Here is a 25780-nt window from a genome sequence, read left to right on the forward strand (position 1 = left end):
AGGGCAGAAAAAAAAACACGCATATCTACGAATCGAATGGTGGTGACGGGTCGAATCAGTGTGCAACAGGTCACGAATTGTGTCCTTCTGTTTTGTTCTGGTTAACCTTCTGTTCTGTCATATCCTTCGATTTATGGGAGGCTACACGACGATGTTTTTCCCATTTTGTGGCCTTTTATTTTGTTTGTTCTCATGAACAGCCTTTCGATAATCTTTTTTTTTTATTTTCACAAATGGTGCGGTTTCTATATCATATGTTGGCGCCGCAGGCGGCGGAGTATGGACGTAGGGACATTGTGCGGTCTTAAGATGCTTCGCCATTAAAATGGAGATCAAAGGTGTGTATATATAGTGTATTTCTGGGGTTAATTTTCCGGTTGGCTACATCGGAGTATTTGCCTAAGGAAGAGATCGATTGTACAGTTTTCGCGCAAAGCACCTGGTAATGAGCTCTGACGTAGCTTTGTGACGCGAAAGTGAGCTTCTCTAAGCGTCTTTGTTTGTTTCGTTTGTGACGTTACCATCAGTAGACTACCCGAGCTTCACCTACGCCTATTCGCGTCATTTGCTGGGATAATACTGAGAAACGAAGCCTTCGCGCGTGGCCGGTTTCAGCCGCCACTCATCGATACTTGCTCCCCTGTCAGCTTGTTGCTTTTTCACCCAACAGGGACCGGGGTTCGTGGAAAGATGGGAACACAATCAAGAGCGCTGGAACTAGAACACGTCGTCTCGGGCTTAGCGCGACGTTTCAATGCGACACTCGTTAACGTTGCCAGCTTCAAAAAGCTGATTGCTCGACTTAACAGCTTTTACGTTTGTCACATCTCTATTAGGATATACAAGGCGAAATGGAAAATAAAGCGGTACCGAGAAAATCGATCGAAAACGAAATACGCTATACCGAGATTAACGAGGTTCGCCATGCCAGTCCCGCTTTGGCCTCCCGCGCTGGGAGAAAGGCTAAATTGGAGTGAAATGCGAGTGATAGGAAAGAGACGCTCGCAGTGCACATGCCTACGCATTAGCGATGTATTGAACGAATCCTTAAGAATCGACTGGAAATATATAACTGTTCACGCAGCGCGAAAATTTCAGGAAGGACGAGGGAAGTGACGAAGACGAGGTGTAATTGTAAAAATAAAAAAAACAGCGCGGACGGTGCCTGGGGCAGGCTTTATCGATTATTCGCTTACGTACGACGCCTGAAGGGTGGGAGTTCTCAGGTAATTGGTGATCGTGAACGAAAGTAGACGGCCAGTCGGAATTGTGTGATAAGGAGCGCGACTTTCGTAACACCGAGAAAAATGTTGAATAGAACTAGTATACAGCGGGAACGCTATTTCGCCCGAAGTCGTGTAAGACGAAATGAGCGAAGCCCTCAGACTAGCGATCCATTTCATTCTGAAATTATGTGAAGAACATCTTCCTGACAGACTCTTTAGTGAATACCGGACTGTATAAGTGCCTGCGATAGACAGCCAGGGATTGATATATATGAAATGTGTTAGTGCATATACCAACAGTAGAGAAGGAAGGTGTGCGTGGGAACAGGTTATGACAGCGTGAACTGCTGCAAGCAAACTGTGCATTGGCATTATAATTCAAAATGTGGGCTATTATGATTTTTTCTTCCGGATTGTTTATTTTTGGGTACCGTTCAGTATTATTTTTTTCTTTTTGCGCTGCAGAACTCATTGGTATGAAGTAGCTGAGGCAATATGGACGTCAACCTCTTCACAGCAAAACAGATAGAACGGAACAGAACGGCTTAATGAGTGTTAGGTCGCTTGCGTGAAGAAAATATGCGTACAGAGTTATGAGTTTTGCAGAATTGTTTTTATTTGTGTCTAAGAGTGAAGAATGCGCTTTTTTTGCTCTGTTTTTTATCATTTTTGTCACGAAGCAAGAGTTACTTGAGAAAGCTAGAATATTGCCTGAAATTGCAGCCATTTCTCGTTAAATCCGTGCATCGAAGATTTTGCGCAAGCTGCCGCGGTGGTGTAGTCGTACGCGACGCTATAGGCTGCGGTCGCGGGATCGAATCCCGGCCGCGGTTGTTGCATTTCGACGGTGGCTAAATTCAAGACACCCGCGTGCGTATATAGATTTAGGCACATGGCGAAAAAAGCTCAGGTGACCGAAATTTTCGCAGTTTTCCCCTGCGGCGTCTCTCGATGTCATATCGTGGTTTTGAGGCGTGACGAACAAATATTGTTTACGGCGCTGTGCAGTTAGAAGCTTTATGTCTGAAACCTTGTGGGCTATGTGGGTTTTTTTTTTCCTTCTCTTTCGTTCTATATAGCTACAACGCCCGTGCATTGAATTTAAGCAATACGTTAGACCCTCACCAACCCCACGCCACCACGGTCATCATGATAATCGTCACAATCGTAAAAATATACTATCACATATAAAGGGGCAGCGCAAATAAAGAGAATGGGGAAGTGCGCGTGCAAATCAACCGACGAATTTTTTATGTTTTTTTCGAAAATGCCGAACGTGCTACGTTACACCCCACTGGCGTCGGTCGATGTCGTGTCACTCAACCTACACGACGACTCTGTCATATCGACTGCTGTAAACGCATTCAGCGGTCGCTGTTATCGCGCTCACCGCTACTGCCGCTGCTTGCAATGATGCGTAACATATCACTTTGTTCTGGAGTGTAGCTTTACTACCGCAATGTCCGGACTAAATCTACCCTACTTCGTGTGTGCGGTGCCCGTTCGCCCTTGTGGGTGAATCCTGCGTAACATCTGCTCGATCTTCTTTAGGTTTTCTCTTGCTTTCGATAATCTTGCTCCCGAAGATGTGTTCGTGTATTGTAGAAACAAATTATATATATATATATATATATATATATATATATATATATATATATATATATATATATATATATATATATATATATATATATATATATATATATATATATATATATTGAGATCTAACAGACAATATTGCCAAGGAAAGTATAGGGTAAGGTAATAGGCCAATTGTAATGTAAATGAGAAGAAACAAAAGAGGGTGAATAGATAACTTGCCGTGGGCAAGTTATCCTGCCCACGGCAAGTTATCTTTTCACCCTCTTTTATTTCTTCTCATTTACATTACAATTGGCCTATTATTTTACCCTATACTTTCCTTGGCAATATTGTCTGTTAGATCTCAATATTATTGTGTAAAAACATGAAAAACGAGCCAGCCCTTAAGTATACACTTGTTGCCCTAATATATATATATATATATATATATATATATATGTATGTATGTATGTATGTATGTATGTATGTATGTATGTATGTATGTATGTATTGTACGCGACTACCTCAAATCTTCTAAGTTTTGTTTTATTTCTTTCTTTTTGCGTGTGTTGTGCCGTGCGAGTGTCCGTTGGTCACTCGAGGGGGCCGTCCTCCTTGTTTACGGGCAGCAGCGATCGGCGAGCCTTCCAGACCTGCGGGCGCCGGGTCAGCACAAAGGCGGCGGCCCGCTTTAATGCACCTTGCCAGTTCGGGTGCAAGAAGAGAGAAACATGTCCCTTTGTGCATCCGTGGCCTGTGGGACGTTCGACTCTGTTTCCCCGAATGGCTAAGCGAGGGACCTCTACCACTGACTTCGTGGAACAATTTGTGCACGTGCGTGTGTGTGTGTGTGTGTGTGTGGTGCGTGCGCGTTTGTGTCAGCGTGCGCGTATGTGTGCTCGGATCTGTGGTCGACAGAGGAGAGCGAGAAAGCGCGGGAAGAGCCAGAGACGCAGCGAGAACGGCGAACGAACAAGGGTCTGCGAATTGCGAGCGACTTGAGCGGTTGTGCGTTGCGCGATGTGCGGAATTGAACGGTTGCGCGAGTAATATTGTAACCTAGTTTTCTTAATTAAATACAGCCTTCTTTTGTTTTCATTTCCTTAACAGTGCGTGAGTCGTGTGTTGTGTCTTCTATCAATTTTCACCTTTTTACGGCCATACCGGCGACACCCTAAATTTTACCAAAAGCGGGATAGAGGACGCTAACAGTATGTATGTATGTATGTATGTATGTATGTATGTATGTATGTATGTATGTATGTATGTATGTATGTATGTATGTATGTATGTATGTATGTATGTATGTATGTATGTATGTATGTATGTATGTATGTATGTATGTATGTATGTATGTATGTATGTATGTATGCATGCATGTATGTATGTGTGTGTGTGTGTGTGCGTGTGCGTGTGCGCGCGCGTGCGTGTGTGTGTGTGTGTGTGTGTGTGTGTGTGTGTGTGTGTGTGTGTGTGTGTGTGTGTGTGTGTGTGTGTGTGTGTGTGTGTGTGTGTGTGTGTGTGTGTGTAAAGTGGGTGGGGGTTGAATTTACCATTCCTAAGTATCTCACCAAACTGCAGAACCCATTTGCTGTATGCTTTGTTCATACGCTTAGAGTTGAGTAACGCAACCTTGCACAGCCAATCGCTTGCCTCCTGGTTAAATCAGGTGGTACAGCGGCGGCACCAAAAAAGTGTTAGTCCTGGTCTGATCCCCAGAATACTACAAATTTTTCGGCAACTAAGAAGCTTTATTTCTGAGAATAATCCGTGGATTTGGTTTTTTTTTTTTTGTGGATTGGCGCTGCAAAACGGTTTGTTTTCCATAATTCTTTTTTTATTATTTACACGTAAAGCAGAACTCATTATTGAGTGAACTCGCAGCGAGATAAAAGAGTTTGTAGGGATTTTTTCAAATTCCGCTGATCACTAAAAAAAAAGGTTGAATGAAGAAGCTAAGATTAAAATCAGGCAACGCTATCCGTATCGGTCGTACAACACTTCCAGATTTGTATCGTTTCTGGAGCAGTGCTACAAACTGTCATTTATAAAATCCAGTGCTTGTTCCAGCTGGCTACCCTATAGCATATGCTTGTCACAAGATGGTTAGCGGGACGGGATATGTCCAATTGAGACAGAAATAAAGAAAAGAAGACAACAACGGGGACATTAAAAGACGAGAACGCTTCAAGACAAGCCTTCCGATGACAAGCCTGAGATACAGACTTTCAGGAACGACGTGTAACACATCGGAATCCAACCATGGGCTCGGAATGAATAAGCCGCATCTGAGTTGTCAACCGGAAGCTGTTATAACGGGAAGCGGAAATCGAGAGTGACCGCAAGACGAATAGGGAAGCGGGAGTGTGAAGTGAAAACCACAATTATGTGCCCGCAAGACATCGCGATGCACCGCAGGTGCCTATAGCAGTAGTGACGTGTGACCGTGGTCACGTGACGCGAGTGAAAAGTGTTTTTTCTAGTGGAAAAGGGAAATACAGTGACGTAACGAAAGTCTGCCAAGTGATCGAAGGAGCCCGCTACCTAACGCTCTCAGACTGCCGTCGCACAAACCGCCGAATTGCGGCTCACTTCTTGCGGATAATTGCAACCGCAGACGACCCGTGGTGGTATTGTATTCGGAAGCAACGGTCAAAAGCTTACCTCGCCCTACGCGGAAGTGGTGGAGCAACGCGAGATTTTCGTTTCGCAAGAACTGCTACACCGGGCGAAAGCAGGGTTGCGAAAAAAAGAGGATCGTATGATTTCCGGGTACGACGATTCCGTTTTGCCGCTCATTCATCACGCCGCTTTCCGCTTCTTGCTGCCTTCCGCGGTGGCCGGTAGGCCCTTCTCAAGACTACCGACGAGCACAACACGATATCATCACCGCAGAAGTCACCTACGTGCAGGAAATAATAAAAGGAAAGCGAGGACAACTTGCACTGCAACAATAATGGAAAGAAGACACGCCACTAGCGAGTGTTCTGGTCATTTTGTACTTGTCAGTGCTTTATGCCGGAAATTCTTTTCGTTGCGAGCAATCGACGAGCTCGAGCGAGCCGTTCTGCAAACCTTGTGTCACTATTGCGAAGCGTGTCGTTTATCTCCTCGCGCAAGTAAGAAATGTCAATTGACCAATGGTATGTACGCGAGATTAAAGGCTTTTCGACCGTGCGGTATTCCTGTATAAGCAAAGAAGTTAACAGAACAGCGGATTACTGGTAAAGCCCCTGTACCTTCGGGGGCTTTAGGTAGGGGCTTTAGTTACCGCTCGATAGTAACGCACATCTTGCGACACTTCGTGCGACCGCATGCAGTTATACACACATTTGTTTGTTTTCACCTAGTATTCATGAGGGGAAAAAGTTTGTAAGTCAACGCTGTCTATATTAGGCCATTGCCATGAATTTATACCACCAGGGAAGTATGATTCACTAGGTTTTTGCGATAAAGTTATATGCTTGCCTAATTGATCTGGGCTCTACCAGAAGGCGCCACTTATCCAGCTTTTAACGTTTATGGCTGTTCGCATATATTATAACGCTAACACAAAGAAGTTTGTGGTCAGACTAAAGCTCTAATAATATGAATCAACAAAAATAGTAAATTAAAATGTGATCTATTTGAGAAAAGAGTTTATTTTCCTCACAAAAGCGCGTCTCTTCACACGTAAAGTCGACGCCAGAAACTCAGAGGCTGCTAGGTCTGAAAAATACTGCGAACCTCCCAGACTTGGGGCTGTATTCGGACAAACTGCACAGTGCGCATCAAGAAGAGGGATTACAAATTTAAGAGCTCGTTTTCTTTGTTAAACACTTTATTATTAGGAATGTCTGTTAGTTCTATTAATACAGCACATGTTAGCGTGATACAAAACAGGCGGGAAATTTAAACTGAACACTGCAGCGAAGCAGTAAAAATATTTAGCTTCTTCTTGCATCTAGCGCTGTTGACGCTTTTGAATCTACTGACCAGAGGGAGCTGCGTTGCTCACACTGCGCCGTCTCAACGTCTTTGACATTCGCCGCTAGGGGCACGCAGACAATAGACGCGGCTTGGTGGCGCTAGCCACCGCCCGATCTAAAGGGTACAGCCATATCCATCCATCCGTGCGTGCGCGCGTCCCACAAGTATCCCGGCCACAATGCGCCGACAGATGCAGGGCACGACACGTGCGCGTCGCGTTCCATTTTGACCGACGCCGTCTCAACGTTGCTTTTTTCATCCGCTAGGGGATGTATTCCGTCGCTGCAGTCAGACTGGAAAACTCGACTGAACTAATGACAACGTTGTACAGCAAAATTTATTCTATAAAACAATCAGATGATCTATGTGGTAAATAGCTGTGTGGTTACAAAGCCACTTATAATTTCACCACAACTTTATCAATATATTCTAAGCCTAAGATATTAAAAATAAAATATAAATTTATAAAATATAACTTGTAAAATTATAAAGCACTAAATTATAAATAGAAAATATTATTCTAAAATGTATGGTAGCCAACCAAGGTGCCTTTCTAGGTAACAGGTGTGCCTTGTTTCCCTCCGCCTTTTTTTTTTACTTGTTATTCTTGTGAGTAACGTCTTTCACACAACTTTCGAACACTGCGAAAATGCAGTTAAAAGATGTAACGAAGTATTACTGGTATATACACCACACTAGGACTAAATTTTTGTGTACAGCCACTAGGTTTCGGGAATTCGCGGGGTTCTTTTTTTTTTTCGCGAACTTAGGAACCACTGCTCAAGCCCGCCTTTAGAAAAAAAAAAAGAAACGAAAGTTTTCGCGTTTGCATTAGCCATGAGATGCCTCTTTCGCCCCGACCGGTGTTTCAGAAAGCGATGCTGCAACATTTTCTTGAAAAAAAAATTTTTAACTCAAATAAGACTTATTCTTAACCGGGCCTCCTGACCTGAGCTCATTCGCTTTGAAATTCTCATTATGCACATCATAATGATAACAGTAATGTGTATTAATAACAGTTCATGCTCTTTTTTTACGAACGTCAAGGCTTAGAGTTAGACTCCTATCTTCGGTAAAGAAGCTTCATAAATTTCTATCACCTAGCAAGATAAGATAAATGCGATACCCACGAGATCTTTGGCGTGGTCTGTACAAACAAGTTTGACTGTTCACCCTTCTAAATAATATCTAAAGAATGTCTATAAAAAGCATGGACGCTTGCGATCTAGCTTTTTTATTTTTAGGCTATGGTCGTTCCTTTGCTAAGTGAGCAGAGTTCAACAATGCAGAAGGAACAATGCAGTACTTCTCCTGACTGAACACGTTTTCAAACATACCGCGCTATGACATGGCATTTTTCCAACTCGCCGCAACGTTAACGTTATATGGTCCTATGCTCGGGCATGTCGTACATGCCGTAAATTTTTATCCACCTACTAACCCGAACTAAACGGGCAACCTGACAATTTGATCCCCTGCTCAATTTTTTCCATTGACGTCCGTCATTTTTGTTTTTAAATGTTTGGAATCGTTGGTGTTCCTATGAATGGTTCATAAAAATTTGGAACCTCAAAATTACGTCCGCTTTTTTTCCTTCGACAAAAATCGGCGCGTGTTGCCGGACAAGAGTTTTTCACTTTTTGCTCTATGTAGTAAAAAAACTGTGCTTCAAAGATTGTGAAATGTAGAAAATTTAGAAATAGTTTGGAAACAATTGACTTTCTATGAGAACTATTCTGGCTACAACTCTCCCTGTTAAAATAGCATTTACCACCAATTTTTCCGCTGTTGTCCGGCTACAGTAGGCCTTTTTGCGCAGATCCAGCGTATAAACAACGTTCAAAACGAAAAATTTGAAACGACTAGAACACAATCTACAGTAACGTGTCCTTTCATATTACCAAATCGCGCACATTGGGCTCTGCAAAATGAATTCGTTCAGTCACTGGCGAAAAAAAGAACAACACACATACACACACACACAGTACAGTCATTTTGGCACTGGTATCAGTGATTCACTAGCAGTCGACACCGAATCACACCACTCACAGGTAACGTACAGCCACACACGCTCCATAGTTGTCGATGGCCTGTGGCCGCAGATGCCAGGAGGTATGCGCGTGGACTTCAGCGAATGCGTCCTCCGGTCAATACCAATCTCAGCTGTACACTGTCTTCTCAAGACCCTGTTCGTCCCTTCCATTGGAGTCCTCCTTGGTTGTTGACAGTTTTAATGTTCTGTATCGTCCGGACCATGTTCTCCCCACTCTTCTAAAAGCCAACGCATCACTCACTAGGCGACCTCTGAAGCTCTCGCTTGTAATAGCTTCGGCTTAATAAACTTTATTCTAGGTGGTCATACCTTCCCTTTTTCGTGCGCTTTGTGTCAAACTTTTCACCCTCTTCTTTTACGTGGTTCACGAGCGTCTTGCGTCTTTCGGGTGTCCTGTCAAGTTGGTCGGCACAAATCGTAGATTTCCGGTGTTCAGTAGGTCGGCGAGTGTCTACAGGCTCTCGTGAAGGTTCGAAGGTAAAGAGTAATGTCACCTTACGTCATTTTTCAAATCTTCGCACATGCTTTATGCAAAGTTAGGTTGCCACTAGAACCATATATGTCCACCCCACTCTCAGTTCTCTTATTCTTGATTTATTATGTCAGCATTAGCCATGCAGATTTCCCCTTAATTTATTTTATAAATCTTCACCGTGCCAAAGGTACCGTGCTGATCCTTTCAAAGGTCGAGTGCATCGGCTTTGCTTTTTTCAAGCGTCCACTGCGTTCGCAAGCGTTCACTCTCGTTTTATCAAGCCACTCCAGTGTTCTCAAGCGTCCGCTGCACACCGAAGCGTTCGTTTTGCTTTAAAGCGTTCACCGCGCGCCAAAGTACCCTTTGCACAGCCACCTTTGCATTGTCCGTTCAACAGAGCAACGTGTGGGCTTTTTCGTTTTGGAGGCTAGAGTCACTGTCGCACGTTTATGCCTATGTCAAGCAGAACTTCCATCAATTTGGCTCGTCATCGGTCGGTGGCGCCTGTCAGTTTACATCTCCGTCAGGTTCGAGTCTTCAGGTGTCCACGCCCGTGTGCTCTTTGCCTTTCCACGGGACGCAGCATACAGGCTCGTCATCGACGCCCGCGCCCGGCTTTGGCCGGCAGGGTCACGTGACGTAGGTGGCCGAACGCCCCATGCTGACGCTCGTGGTGCGCGTCCGGCTGAGGCGCATGGTGGCCCCGCGCCACGGGGACGCCGAACCCGGGTGCATGCAACCGATCAGGGCTTCGCGGAAGGAGCCGCGGAACGAGCGCGACATGAACCCGTACACGAGCGGGTTGACGCAGCTGTTCAGGTAGGACAGCAGGTGGAAGCAGGTGCGCAGCGGCTTCAGGTAGGAGTAGTTGAGCGTCGCGACGCCGCCGAACGCCGTGAGCACGTTCAGGATCAGGATGGGCGCCCAGCAGAGCACGAACAGGCAGACGACCAGGATGAGCATCTTGATCACCTGTGGGGGAATCGGAGAAAAAACCAGCGTTCATCTGTCGTTCAATCGGTAGAACGACCAACCAACAGGGGAGGACTACTAGTCGCGATTCTGTTTTAATATGACCTATATCCACAAAGAGTGCAGCGATATTCTAAGTGGCTAGTGACCGGTTTGTTCCACAAGCCACTGGTTTGCTAGGTCACATGTGGTACGCGTAAATAAGTACATAACCACTGTAGGAGTTTCACGTAATCTGAACGAACAATATTTAGCCCTGTTCTCAGTAAACTACATATACAATGGCCTCTAAGTACATAGCCGCACCGCATGCATGTTTTATGTAAATTGAGCCAATGTGTGCGCCTCACGTTGATCACCTCGTTTTTGCTGTTGTTTTCGTTTGGTGTATAGTTTGTGATAATTCGAATGCACTTAATCAAATTAGTTGCTTTTGGTGATTGTTTTTTCCTGACGAAAAAAAAAGTTGTTAGTTAAGAATGCAGCAAGGACTATTTACTGTACTGTCGACAAGAAACTCGGAAACCGACCCTACGCGGTCAAAACAGCCCACAGCACAGTCAACAACCTGACGAACGGTGTCTTCGTCTGCTCGTGAAGCCTTGAGGCCACCGGCCGGATCACCGTTGGGCGCGAATGTGGTCTTCTTCTTGGGCTTCTTTTCGGTCATCTCGGTAGCCACCCTGGGGATTTGGGGGAGAAAACCATCTATGCACTTCTATCCACATGTGAATTAAGTTTCAGCTGCATAATATATCGCGTATAAGACGTCACGTTAAAGCGCGTATGTATAAAGCAGCACGTGCCACAAGAACAAGTGGGAGACTTCCAACAACTCTTAAAAAAAGGAAGAGGAAGCAGTTCTATTATGATATTCCCCACACTGTGGATAACACCACTCAAAAGGGCATTACATGGGTGCTGTGAACGAAAGATTCTAATATCTTCGAAGAACTGGTCTGCTGAAAACTTGAGAAAACTTGATACTGATTAATCATATCACAGCTATTCCAAAAAAAGCTTGTTGAACATGTACAGTGATAGACTACGCAACTTCCCTCCTTCTGAACTGTAACTGCCTACTTCCTGTAACGCTGTGCAGGAGAGTCAAGTTGAATAAGCCTATAGTTTAGTTAGCTGCAGTCTTGCCTTTCCCTTGACTCTTCACACTCTCGTTGTATGCAGTGCTAAACTGTGGGCGAGCTAGGAATGTCACTTGGACGCATTCTCTGATAAAGAAGCTGTTCCTGCATGCAGTACAGTGTGCGTGACGAAAAACAAGCAATCCAGTCGAAAGAACCCGCTCTATAAACCTTTTCATAAAAGGTTCTCTGGCCGCCGCCATAGTCCCCCACTGGACATTGGAAAGTAGGCGTTGGTCTCCTAAAAACGCAGTACTGAGGCAGTGACCTCAGTCTGCACTCCACAGACGCAGTCCAGTAAGAAGGCGTTTCTTCTCTTCCGTGAAAAGGTCTATAGAAATCACGCTTTCTTTGGCACCACCTCCACATGTGGGCACTGCGAATGTGACAAGATTATAGAACGCATACTGATCGTAGCAGCTCACAGTTCTTCGCACATAGCCGAGCTAAATGGACAACAGAATCTTTTTAGAGAAAAGTGTCATTCAAAAAGGTTCTTTCAGAGGTCCGTTTGGAGGAAAAGGTACGCAACCCAGCAATGCGATGCGGGCGTCGCCACTCTTTATAAACACGACGGGGCTAGCTGATCGATCGTGGGTGCGTAACGGACAGGCCCACGTATACCATGCAAATGACACTTTCTACTGTTTCCTTTCTCTTTTTTTTATCATTTAACCCACTTTCGCCGGAAACAAGGTTACAAATTGTACTTCCGTCTTGTTGACCACTCTGTCGTTCTTTTCTCTCCTCCTCCTCCTTGATTATAAGACGCTCCTTCGACACTACTACCTCATCTAGGTCTCTGGGCTGCCGATCAACGCGACGTGAAGCACTGCTGCCGCCGCACGGATTCACTCACGAGCTTCCCGTGGTGAGGCTGGCGCGTTCCCGAACGACCATCCAGAGCTGGGCGCAGATCTTGGTGTAAGCGTAGCCCATGACCAGGGTGGGTATGCACAGCACCAGGATGAGCATGTAGATCTCGAAGGAGCGCCAGGCTCCGGGGCTGGCCTCGTCGCGCATGCACCAGTAGGCGCGACGGTGGACGCCCATCTCCACGTGAACCTGGGCGCGGGAAGAGAGACTTCGAGTTTCGCGCCACGAGAATCGTCGGACAGCAATGCTATAGACGCCTTCACTGTTTACAAACACGGATAGGGAAAAGTTTTAGTTCCTTCAACCAAGAGACAACCACTTCACTTCAAGCCCGCGAGGCGGCTGAGGAGCTTGGCATCTCAGTCCCCACGTGGGAGCTGCCCGCAACACAGTGATCTGTGTTTTGGAGGACCAAATAAAAGTTTATCCAATCCAAACCACTTCACTGGTCAATAGGAAGGGAAAATAGGAGGAAAAGAACGGCAGGGAGGTTACCCAGTCTATAGGAAGCCGGTTTGCTACCCCGCGCATGGGAGGGGGATGGGGGAGATAAACTGGTCACTAATATTGCGCATACATGAGTATATCTGCTAACACTTCAACACATGCTAACAGAAGAAACGTGCTTTATAACCTATGAAACTCTAACCCGTAAATCAGACAAGCTTTCTGTACGACTTTACAATCATCGCTTAAAAAAAAAACAGAAAAGAAAGTTACGGGGAGACTTTTCATATGCAGGCCCTGTGTGTTTGGAAAAAGTGCTTAACGATTTAGAGTACTCGGTGCTCTACTATGGGAGAGCTGAAAGCCTTCCCTTGGGCATCCCCATCTTAATAAGGGTTAACGCCATGATAAAAAAAAAGTATGCAGATCCTTGGTGACCCCTGGTAGTGCTGATATCTAACGTGCCTTAATAGCATCGGTCGACAAAAAGAGCTTTAGAAAATAGCCCCCCAATTTTCTACAGTTTCCTTCCATTGTTTGGCAAAATATATTCAAACAAATGTTCTTTTGAGCTACATAAAAGCTATAAAATATTGCATTCTAATTAGTGCACGTTCTTTTTATGTGAAAAACTAAAGAGAGACTTACCTTACCCTTGAAAAGAACTGTACAACGGGCTTTCAGTTTCGACGCTAGGAGCTGGTAAATGAGGTGACCGGAAGTTTTTTTGGGGTACAACGTTTGCAAGTCCTTGAAACCGTCTACAGGCCCGCGAGCGTATGCGATCGGTCAGCGCAATAACGCAGGTCATTGTCGTCGTTGGCACCACCGCCTGAATCACCGTTGCGAGCGTCATCATCACCATCATTTAGTTCGTATTTGGTTGAAGCGGCGCACATGGGCCTCATCGTCCCGCTTGCGCTGCAACAACCAAAGACGTAAGCCTACCAACACGCCAATTTTCTTCTTACCACCATTTAGTGTGATCGCCATCATTGTCGTATAGCGTCGTCATCATTAGCGCCCCTGGTAGTGATGCGGGGTACTTGACCCTGTGCGTGACACCGAACAGACATGCAAGTGGGGGCATACACGTCTCAAGACGGCTCCTCTGTTTACAACGAACATGAAAACTCGGCGCCAGTCAAGGATTCCATGTCAAACCATGCGAATAGCAATACACGCCTCAGTGTTGACTGGTTGGCAAAGTATGAACTCGTTGGAAGAGCGGACCATACTGCTAGTATTGTTCGGCACGAATGTATTTTTGTTTCTCGGGTAATTCTTTTTTATATCTGCGCGAATTCAATGCAGAGGGAGAATGATAACACAGCGTGTTTGACTTAACAGCGAAGCCACGATTGATAGTATTGTGCAGCAGATCATTACATTTCTACAGCTGTAATGTAACGACAGCTTTGAATGGGTAAAAACTGGAGGTTCCGATAACAATTCGCTAAGTCGATACTCCGTCATGTGGGGACACGATCAGTGGTTAGCGCAGATCAAGGCATCTCTGTTCATGCTTCTTTGACGTAATAACGAATTCGAACGTGTAGAATGCAGCATCGAAAGGCCACATGGAGAATATTCATAAAACAGTTGGTGGACTCGGCTAAGAGAAGGGAGCACAGAAAAATGCAATACATAAACAGGCTGCACTCTATCAGGAGGTGTTTGAAATGACAGTGTAATATACTGTTCAGTGACCGTTAGAGTTCATTTATAATTCTGGTGCACAAAAAACGCACGGACAGTAAAAAAAGAAGAAAAAAACGCTTAGACAAAGTTCCATGCCAATCTCTTCACTGTTCGCGCACATACTGTGTGCTACGAAGGTGAACTGAAATACCAACATGGCCGAAGCTTTCACTTTTAAGGTAGTAGAAGGAAAAGGCCCGGAAAAAAACAGAAACAGAAGAAGAGGAAGGTTAGCCCATTCTCAGACCGACTGACCACCCTTCGCGTGAGGTTTGGTAGGCAGATTAACTTGTCATTGTTACTTTTTCTTCCCTCTTTGGGTAGATTTGATCGCTCCGTAAGCAATGCGTGCATCCTTTATTGTGGTCAAAAACAATTTAGAAATCATTCCTCATTACAGCAAAACGTAAATTTATTGGAATTTCACTGCTGTAATTTTATTACGGCAGAGTTCGCACCATAACGTAAAGGTGTATCCCCACCTGCACGAAGATGATGGGCAGAGCCGTGAGGAAGGCCGCGACCCAGATGAAGATGATCACCCGACGCGCTTGGCTGAAGGTGCACAGGTAGCGTGAGCGGACGGGGTGGATCACCGCGTAGTACCTGCGCAGTAAACGAGAAAAAATATAATTTCTTCGCGTTTGTTTTTTAATTCGGAGGAATAAGAGCCCGGCGTCTTCCTCGGTTAACAATATAGACAAATGGTGCAAGACGGCGCGAAGGTCAGTCCTTTCTGCGTTCATTTAGTTGAAACAAATAATTTACAATGTCTGTTATACAAACAAGTATTCTTGAAATTTTACAGTAAACGTTCGTATAGTAAAGTAAAGACGATTAACAAATAAACCGACACAATGAGAATACAATAATAATGAGATTTAACGAACAATTATGCTGAGAAAAGTGTGAGAAGTAATACTAGAAGTAATTGTAATGTAAATGGTAAGAAAAGTGGAAAGAAAGGTAACTCGCCGTGGGCAGTGACCGACCTGCGACTTTCGAATAACGCGTCTTAGCACTCCCCCTCTAAAGCCTGTGTCAGCTCCCCCTCCCCTCCCCTTCATTTCAGTGCTCGTAGACCACTTCCTAGCTAACTAATTAGGGCAAACTTGTGAAACCACTTCGAGCACACAATAACCGTATTTATGCTTTGAAGGTCTAATAAAAATAAAAGTCATGACCATGGCCCCCTATCCAATGTTACTTCAGGCGACCTCACCCCCCTTCCAAAATGAGGTTCTGGATTTGCCCCTGTACCCGGTTTTCTACCCTACGTGGGGGAGGGGAGAAAATAACAGAGAAATAACAGAAAAAACAAGTAATACATACGCACGCACGCACGCACGCGCGCGCGCGCGGTAGTGTTCACCGCGCGCATGCAGTCACAACTGAGAAATATTTGAGATCGGTTCCTCTGCAGTTGTATGAATGTAGGCTAGTATCCGAGATTGGGAGGGAAGGTAAAAAAAAACGCTCACAAGGACTGGCTCTATGCAATCCGGAACTTGCAGGGCGCCCATGAGCTGACGGAGTTGTTCATTCTGTTCAGGAAAGGGCCCATCTTGGTCATGACAGATGTCAACACAACGAGGACTGGTAGGTTTTCTTCCTGGCAATAATTTGTGGACGATGAAGCTATGGAGGGACATTCCGTATCTGTTCTTTAGGAGTGCGCTGTGATGCCAGTGAGGGGCCATCCGTAGCCGCTTGCAAAGCCTCTGCGTCTTTACGGATCTCCTATTGTGACTCGGTGGTGGTGGCAGGGGTGGTAGTGGTCGCTTGAGAGATGTCTGACGGCCTGTAGGAGTACGCATGTTGTGGCGTGTGAAGCTTCAACGTATTAAGGTCCCTAGATAGCACGGCATGGTGTATTGAACTTTGAAATAGCTTCATATTAGGTGTATTCGGTACATACTTTTTCGGGTGAAATTTATCAGCTCGAACGAGAAGGGGCCACAGAAGGATAAGATCGGGCGTTGTTGCGGTGCTTGTCCCATCCGTTCATTGTTATCCGTCCTGGTTTGAAATGAAATTGTCGTTTAAGGGTGCATTGAAAACTTTAGATTTTGTTACTGTTAAAATCTATCAAGTTAACTACGTCTCAGCGGGCGGCTCAGAAAGCTATAGCTTCCAGCTGGCACAAAAAAAAAAGATCGTCCAGCGAGAATCGAACCTAAGCATTCCGCGTGACAATCGGGGATTCTACCACAAATCCCCGCCAGATCTCTAAACTACTTTTCAAACAAACTCAGACGTCCGTGAAACGTCGATAGCGGTTGCAGTGCTGGCTATCCAATTGTATAAGCGTTACACACGTACTCCTATGATAAAGCCGTCATGTCGGGTTAACGTCAATTGCAGTTGGGTGCCATTCGCTACAGCTGATTAATGTAGCAGTGTCCAGGGCTACCGTACTCGAGAGCACCAGCGCTTCACATCAGCTTACGCTTCTGGTGTTGCTAATAGAAGCATTGAAGGACTCTGCTAATAGGCATGTTTCTGTTAGCATCGTTACGCGAATGTAAACAACCGGTTATACAAAACCCGTGCGGCTGCTTAACGTATGTCTGTGCGTTCATTTGTGCATATCTATAGCACCACTTCCGTAACGTTTCGCTCAACAAGTCATTCTCAGTCGTTCTCAGTGTTTCTTTCATAGCTATGAGAGTCGTTCAATCGACTTGGCGGACAAAAAAAGCTCTTCCACAAATTTTCCTTTAGACTATAAGCAGGCGCCCATCTAAGCTAAGCTCTGATTTCTCAAAGTCGTTCATTCTCGCAGTATCGGTTACCGATTGGCGATGCATCGGAAGGAAACGCGCACTCTTGCAAGGACACGGAGAAAGGCGAGGACGTCGATCGGCCTGGAGCCGATACCGATACACCTGCGATCCGCTATGCGAATCCAAACACCTGGATCCAAACTTCGCAGACCCGCTCAGTGCTTGTCACCGCTTGTGTCTCGGACCCTCTTTATTGTGTTCCCAAAGGCTTTTTTTTTTCTTTTGCTTTGCACATTGTGACGACCTTACACTGTGGTCCTCTTACAAAAGTGAATATCGTCGCGGGGTAACCATCGAGCGTTTTTCTTTTGTGAAGAACGCGGCAGGCGTCGTCGCCGAGTCATACGCGTGCATCAGTTTGCTATTGCGGCTACAGTTGGCTTGTCTCAGCTGTACCGATCGGTGTGTTAACGAGTGACACATGATTGACACTGAACTTTACATGTCACAGCAATTGATTACGCGTTTATATATGGAAAGTGGCTGACGATGGAGAGCACGTTATAAGTATTCTACTACGGGAGAACACCAAGCCGTCCCATGTGCTAGGAGAAATAGTTGACGATTTAAAGTACATGTACTCTACAACGGGTAGAGCGTAATGCCGCCCTAAATACATTTGCGTGCTTAGAAAAAGTGGGTAACGATTTAGAGTACTCGGTACTTTACTATGGGAGAGCATCAAGCCATCCAGTATGGCCAGACAGCAACGTTAGCTATTTTTGTGACCTCAAGCACATCGACAGTGTTTCATATGGCTGAGTTTGCTGTACACAGATGCCCGTATGCATGTCTCTGGTTTTGGGTCGGAAACTTGAACACGCCGGCGAATTTCATCGAGGGTTACGACATCGCTCTTCATCCAAACGTAATGTTTTGGGCAGCAGTCACGAGCATTTAACACCCGTGCCACACGAGACCAGAAAATGCAATCAACTTCAGGTCTAATGTCAATTGCATGCCACCACACAGGATAATCAAACGACATCTGCCTAAACTTCCTGTGAAGGCGCAAATGTTGTAGGTCCGTGTGCTCAGATTTGGGTGTACGTTAAAGAACCCCAGGTGGTCGAAATTTCCGGAGCCCTCCACTGCGGCGTCTCTCATACTCATATGGTGGCTTTGGGACGTCAAACCCTACAAATCTATCTTCCTAAATTCCATTCGTCTCCTAATGCCTTCGCTAGAACTCATTCAACTGACAAATGCCTACTCTCGACGCAAAGGCTGCTCAGTGCATGAAAAAAAAAATATCGAAAACAGCACCTATCGCGTGAGAAAAAAAAAAAACATTTTATACGTGGCTTTCCAGTGACGTGCATTTATTGACTTTTTTTTGTCTCCTTCACACATTTGTCAAATAACTTTATCCCGGCGCTGTAATATCACGAGTCCGCTGTTTTTTTTTTCTTAGAACCCGTCAGTGAGGGTGACGTAGTTTCCTCCTTCAGTAAACTCAATAGCAGCAAATCTGTCGATGCATTGGGGACGCATATTACACCAGTTAAATGTGTCGTAGACATAATCTCGCACTGCTTAGTTCCCATTTTTAATATATGCCTTACAAGCAGAGTGTTCCCACGCAAAATGCAATGTGCGAAAGTGACTTATTCATAAGAAAGGCGACAGAAACATTTTTTCTAATTGCCGTCCTATTTCCATTCTGTCAGTCTTTTTTAAAGGACTAGAGAAAATAATACTTAAACGACTCACATCATTCGTCAACCATTATAAGATTCTAAAGCCAGTACAATATGGCTTCCAAAAAAGATACCAACAGATCTTGACCTATTTGCACAAAGGAATATATACTTGAAAATTTCAAAAATCCCAGCCTTTTTTTTTTAGAATCTATATATGAGCCGACATATGGAAACTCGTAGTAGGATAGTCGGGTTGAACAGCCGAAGAGGGTTAACCCTCTTAAAACTAACACGCCAAGGATGACAAGGTGCATTTGACGAACATAGGTCCTCCTATCGAAACGTCAGCCAGCCTGTCTGAGGCACTTCTACTTTTCAAACTGACTACCTCAACCTTTTTTTAGGTGTTTTCTTAGATTTCAAGAAGGCATTTGGTAGCTTCAGCCATCATATTCTTCTGCATAAGCTTCATCACTATGGTATTAGGGGTAATGTCCACTCCTTAATATTATCGTACCTACAACACTGCTCACAGTATGTAGAAATTAATGGAGACGCATCTTCCCCAAGAAAAAGTAATTTAGGTGCACCTCAAGGAAGCTTCCTTGGGCCGTTTTTATTTCTTTTTGTACGTTAACGAAATTGTCAGTATTGATCACATGGTAAAGTATGTCATCTACGCTGATGATACGAGCATTTTTTTTTTCGCTGGTCACTCCGCTTGTTAGCGGATTATACCAACGCCACACTTCAGTTTATTCAGCAATGGTCCCTAGATAATCACCTGGGGTTGAATGTTGCAAAAAAGAAATCCTTGACGTTTCACAATCATCATAAAGAATGTCTCGCCTGTCCACTTTTTAATGGTGCATCAGTTGAATACATCCGTTCTTTTAAACCCTAAACATATTTTTCCGCAACAATGTCACGGGATACACACGTTGATTTGCTGGTTAAAAAAAAACATTCTCGTACTATAGGACTTTTGCACTGAAGCAGTGCAACGTTACTGGTTGCAGTAAATCTATTCCTCTACAACTCACTTTTCTCTTCTACTCTGAACTATGGTGCTCTTATGTGGGGCACAACCACAAATGCAAATATTAAAAAATTATTTCTATTACAAAAACGAATTGTTGGACTAGCGTGCAAGGTGCCTATAAGTACGGTTTAAATATTTATGTAATGTTTCCTATACTTTTCATAGCAGATGAAGGACTCAGGAGTGTTACAGTAGTATAAAATATAATGAGCAAACAAGAAAAGAAAGCTGCAAATATTTTTTCAACGAAGTAGCGGAATCAAATGCCGGCCCCGTTGACCGCATTTCAATGGAGGCGATAAGCTCAGACTAGGCTCGCTTACTTACATTTTCTGGCGCACTTTAAAGAGACCCAGTGGTCGAAATTCCCGGAGCCCTCCGCTACGGTGCCCCTCACACTCATATTGCCGTTTTGGGGACGTAAAACACCAACAATCACTGAAACATTTCTCCACTCGCCTCTCGATGCTGAGGAAGGTGAGGTTGAGCACCGAGCAGATCATGGAGACGTGCTGGACGTAGAGGAGCAGCTTGCAGCCCACCTCGCCCAGCGTCCAGGTGTACGAGAAGAGCTGGCCGAACTTGACGGGAACGCAGAGCAGCACGATGAGCAGGTCGGCCGAGGCGAGCGACGCGAGAAACAGGTTCGAGATGGAGCGCATGCGCGGGAAGCGGGCCACCGTGTACACGATGAGCAGGTTGCCCACCAGCCCCAGCAGCAGGGTGGCCCCGTACACGGCCGCCGTGGGCACCAGGTCGGCCAGGTCGAAGCGCCACGCCGAGTCCTCGTAGTCGTAGTCCTCGGGCATGCCTTCCTCGGGAAACAAAGCGAGCTCCTCGCTCGAGTTGGTCTCCTCCATGGCCTTGTTTTCCCCGTTCCTGCGAAGGGAATGTGAAATCGCGCTGAATGACCACCGTGAGATAAAAAAAAGGAAACCATGTGAATCAAGGAGTTTATAGTATAAGCTCCTTGATCATCATCATCATCCTGTGCTTCCTACAGCCACGTCGTATCCGCACACTTCTTAATCTCATCCGCCCCACCTAACTTTCTGTCTCCCTCTCGTGCGCTTGCCTTTTCTTGGAGTCCAGTCAGTTACCCTCAGTGACCAGCATTTATCCAGCCCTACGCGCTACGTGCCCGGCCCACGAAACGGCTCACAAAGAGGGTTCAACTTAAACTGCTCCAGGACAACGCAGCGAACGGTGCAAAACAAAAATGACAGGTGTAACCTCAAAAGACCGGCAGACAGAAGAGAGGATCAGGTAACCAACGGGGGGGAGGGGGGAGGAGGATATCGTAGTTAAAATAAAGAAAAAGAAATAGATATGTGCTCAGTCAACAACCCTACTACGGTAGGAAGTCAATCATTTATATATGTATGCATTAGGACAGGTTTAGAAGCGTCCTTTGCCGGTGCTGTTTGAAATAGGCGTACGTGACTAATTAAGCCCTCGTTTGCGACAACCCTTTTCCTCGTAGCTTTTTAGTAGATGCTTAGCATTTATGTGCGCATTAAAAAAAAATCTATTCCTCCGTTCATCACCCGTCACGTGATACTAATCGCTTTAAGCGAGTAAACTTAAGACACAAAATAAGGTTTTGATTCTCTGGAATAAACGCCAACGCTTGCAGAGAGTGAAAATGTTGATCGAGACCATTTCAATGCGCTGTAGCGACGATTCAAACCATTCTTAAAAGAATACTCGTTGGCTCTGCAGGACTGCAATCTGAAGCTTATCGCTCTTCTGCTTTGTCCATCTGTCATTTATTTCTTCCGGCAGTCTCTTCTAAGAGCTGTCGGCCTTTTGTTTGCTGCCATTCGAGTGACGTCGTTAACTCATTTTCGGTCTAATTTTTGTCGACGTGGCCTCATCAAGTGTGAGACCCACGGGACGGCTTCATGCTCTGTCATGGTAGAGTACCAAGTATACTCTAAATCGTTAAGAACCTTTAGGGGCGAAGCTCCTTAAAGGGCACCTGTTTGTCCCTCGTAGTAGTCGTAGTGTGTAACCAGTCTTACGTTTTGACCTCCAAGGTGGTACCGGTGGGATATTGCTCCTGAGCGTTGTTGAACAATAAAAAAATCGCAGCGTGCGCGTTAACTAAAAGCCGAATTCTCCTGTCTCTCATTTCCCCTTAGCAGCCATCAGCATGTACATTAAGCACTATCTGACAAGAAAGTGTTGCTACGTTATACTCGCTGGGCGTAACCTCCTTGGTTTTAGAAAGGTTTAGCGAGCGTTGAGTTGCAGTGCCATGAATACAGTGAACTAGCATATACCATGAACTCGAGGTGGTTAAAGGTGGGAAGTAGACCCGAAGCGCAAGCCGTAAGCAAGTGTGCGTGCGCCACCTCTCGTTTAGTCATTGGAATGTCCGTTGGATGGCGCTGCTTCTACATGGGAAATAAATGATTAAAAGATGCGAGATGGTGGTACTTGGATGTTGAATAGATGGATGAACGGACACACAGACAGATGCATGGATGGACGCATGAACACACGCAGCGATGGATGCATGGACGAACGCAGGGACGGACGCACGAACAGACGCACGCATGGACGGGCGGATGGACGCATGGACGGTCAAACAGACGGACGCATGGACGGACGGAAGCAAGAACGAATGGACGGACGAATACTTCGCCCCACTCTCCATCATTCACTCCGTGTATATGCTGCCAGCTTTTTTTTCTGACATCCCCCCTTCCCTTCGTGATTTATGCTTCGCTGAAGAACTACGTGTTGGCGTAATAAAGCCCCCCCCCCCCCCTGATGATGACGTGTAAGGCAACATGGAAGGCTGTGCGAATCTTGAAAAAAATCTCACGTTGTGAAATAAACGTCAGACACGTGTTTTTGAGAGGTGATGAAACAAGCATTTGATGTGGCCGTTCCGCACGCTCGGTAGAAGTAAACACACCGCGGCTAATGATCCCGACAACAACGTTGCACGAGAAGACCACAACTACACAATTTCCTACAATAAAGCTGTACGCTTCCGAATCTGATCATTAAAGTCTCATCAATAAAGGCCCGGCTAGTCACGGTATGAGCACCACAAGAGTCAGCCTGAAGCACGCTCACAAAGCTGCTATTGAATTTGTAATAATATTTTAACCTTAGAGCCTTCAAAAAATAGACTTTCATCACCACCACCCGGGTTCCTTAAAAAAATTCTGCGGGGTGTTTCTCTCTGAAGCTAGCTCCTCGCAATCTTGACGCAGCTGGCAACGAAGTCGCGCCTATGTGCTACTGAATTAATTAAGGACGTATATCTCGCTTCGCGCGTAAACCACAGCTGAACATTGTTTAGGTTAGAAGGCTTCTGCCTTGCTCAATGCAGTATTTTTCTGACGCAATTTTGTGTGTCCTTTTTTTTTACCATACATATCAGGACATGAATGGAGAGTGCGCCTATTGCCGTTGCAGAGGTTTTGAGGTAAGGCATAGAAAAGAGTTTCAACGTCGCTTGTGTACTCATGCTCCGGCTGTAACGATACCTTGAAAACAGTACTACACGCTGTGCCCAGTGTGCGCGCGCGTCAACGCTACATTGAGGGACGGCTCTAAGCTCTCCCATAGTAGAGTACCTGGTACTCTAAATCGTTACCCACTTTTGCTACCCCCCCCCCCCCCCCCAGTACTACACGGGACGGCTTTCTGCTCTGCCATAGTTGGCAGAGCAGAAACGAAAGCAAGCAAAACGAAAGCAAAACGAAGTAGGGTTCCATTGGCAGCCTCTTTACCGCGCACAGCTCCATACGTGGTTGTCGTGCCATATTCGAACAATGCAATAGATTAAGGTATCATGGTAACCAACGAGCACGTGAAATGTACAAAGGCCATTGATTGCATCGACAAAAACGTGTTATGCGTGTCAGTGTGCCTTTAATACAGCTCCTTAGCAAGGAACTTTTATATCTTTCACGTGTATGATGGCGCGCTTTCTACAAGTAGTTTGTTTCTGTTGTGTTCTACCCGACATCTTTTCATAAGGCAAGTGCGTATGTTCCCCATTATAAAATAAAGCTTTGTTTGTTAATCAGTGCCTGGTCCATTTCTGTTTTTTGTCCATGGTTCACGCTGTTAATCATATACATCTCATTACGTTTGTGTATGACAAGCCTGAATTAGGAGTCATACTGTTAATGGCGATTGTTGCCATACGTCATGCAGGGCAATAGCTAGTCTGCCCGAGTCTTTTTCACATGAAAACCACTTTAAAGATTCGTACTGTGGCCAAAGCTTATATGGCTAATCAGTGAGCATTGCGTCAACACCAACACGACACGAGTGATGGAAAAAGTTATCACCATGTGATGACGTAAGAGGTTGTCAATATCTGCGACGGCATACTAATTGGAGTCCCTATGGCGTCACTATGACGTCGTATGGCGTGCTATCACATGGTGACACTCATGTAATCACTTCTTCAAGTGTGCGCTGATCCCGCAGGCCCTGTGAAACAATGTGGTGCATAGATCGCTTTGCCTACGCTCTCGAAGCTTTTACGAAACAGTACTATGTGCAGAAAGCTTTCCGAAGAGGACAGTTTTCGTCTTCGAGTCGCCTTAGGCAAATGCATAAAGGAGCGTCTATGTTTTGACGCTTCCGTCCGTGATCATCCCTCCTTTATAGCTGACCACGCACAGCGCAGTACTCTTTCTGCCATTACCTTCCTCTTCTGTTTCCTCGACCTGTCAATGACACAGTTGTAGTGCTGTTCTACTATTGCCACTTCCGCCTTCCCGTCGGCGAATAGAAGTTGTCTTTCACGTAGCAAGGATTTACTACTCAAGGGCATTTGGCCTGTTTCTCCGTGTTCACATTAAAAGTTTGTGGGGACCCTGGCGATTCAGGCACGCTTGTATTCGGCGGTAGGGTTGCCAGGTATGTTTACCTTGTGCCTACTTGGCTATTTCCGGGCCGGTGATGGCAGAAACGTCGCCTTGTCCACTTGGCTTCTTTTGGCTACTTCTTGTATTCTCAATTTGAAGAAAGTCATCAATATCTGGTGACGTCGAAGCCACTAGAGTTCGAGTATATGGCGGCAAAGCATGACAGTCAAAGGACGCTTTCAACTCTGAAAATTGAACATTTCACTTCGCTTACGCAGATAACATTAAAGGAATGTTGATCTATATTTAAGTCGCCGAAATAAAATGACCCAATTGAAAGATTAGGTGCGGAAGTGTGTTGACACAACCTTCATTTCAGCCAGAGAAGAGCAGAAAGTAATTAATTAATTATATGTTCTGTAAATTGGCACGTCTAGTGGCCGCACCGTGAACTATGCAGGGTCCTTCCTTTCATGTCGAGGGTCTCGTTTTCTGGCAGACTCAATACCTTCAGGTGGGATGCGAGGAATTATAAGTCGGCGGCCAGCATGCAATACGATCACGTGTCACGTGATGCCAACAGGCAAATAATGAATGTCCCACACTTGCCTGAATGGCAACCGGCGGCGCTGACTGATACTCCACGTTTAAATGCATAAATAAATAAATAAATATATATATATATATATATATATATATATATATATATATATATATATATATATATATATATATATATATATATATATATATGTGTGTGTGTGTGTGTGTGTGTGTGTGTGTGTGTGTATGGAACTGTCGCCCCGACGCAGCTGAATTGGCACCCAAATCAAGAAGACGACAACGTGGTTGTTGTGGGTTGGACTCTCGAGCTTCTCCCGTTGGCCTGCTTGACTGTGCGCTCTCTAAGCCGTTAGCAAGACCAGCTCTCGGTGAATAAATCTTCCCCGTAACATCTTTTGGTGGAGGTGCGGGGTCTTCAAACAACCCGGCTCTGGAACTCCGCAATGGACGCCAGCTTTG

At 45.3% G+C, this 25780-nt stretch overlaps 1 protein-coding gene across 1 annotated transcript in view; it reads right to left on the reverse strand.

The window, feature by feature from the left end:
- Positions 1–9790: 9790 nt before the first annotated feature.
- Positions 9791–25780, reverse strand: part of LOC119180575 (QRFP-like peptide receptor) — a 125166-nt gene continuing 109176 nt past the window's right edge. The window contains exons 2-6 of the mRNA XM_037431675.2: positions 20373–20792; positions 14925–15048; positions 12278–12483; positions 10845–10959; positions 9791–10276 (exon numbers count right to left, since the gene is read on the reverse strand). Coding sequence (XP_037287572.2) covers positions 9935–10276; positions 10845–10959; positions 12278–12483; positions 14925–15048; positions 20373–20773 — 1188 coding nt within the window. The 5' untranslated portion in view covers positions 20774–20792 and the 3' untranslated portion in view covers positions 9791–9934. The remainder of the gene's footprint in view (positions 10277–10844; positions 10960–12277; positions 12484–14924; positions 15049–20372; positions 20793–25780) is intronic.

Source organism: Rhipicephalus microplus, chromosome 10, assembly GCF_043290135.1.
Source record: "Rhipicephalus microplus isolate Deutch F79 chromosome 10, USDA_Rmic, whole genome shotgun sequence".
Taxonomy (NCBI): domain Eukaryota; kingdom Metazoa; phylum Arthropoda; class Arachnida; order Ixodida; family Ixodidae; genus Rhipicephalus; species Rhipicephalus microplus.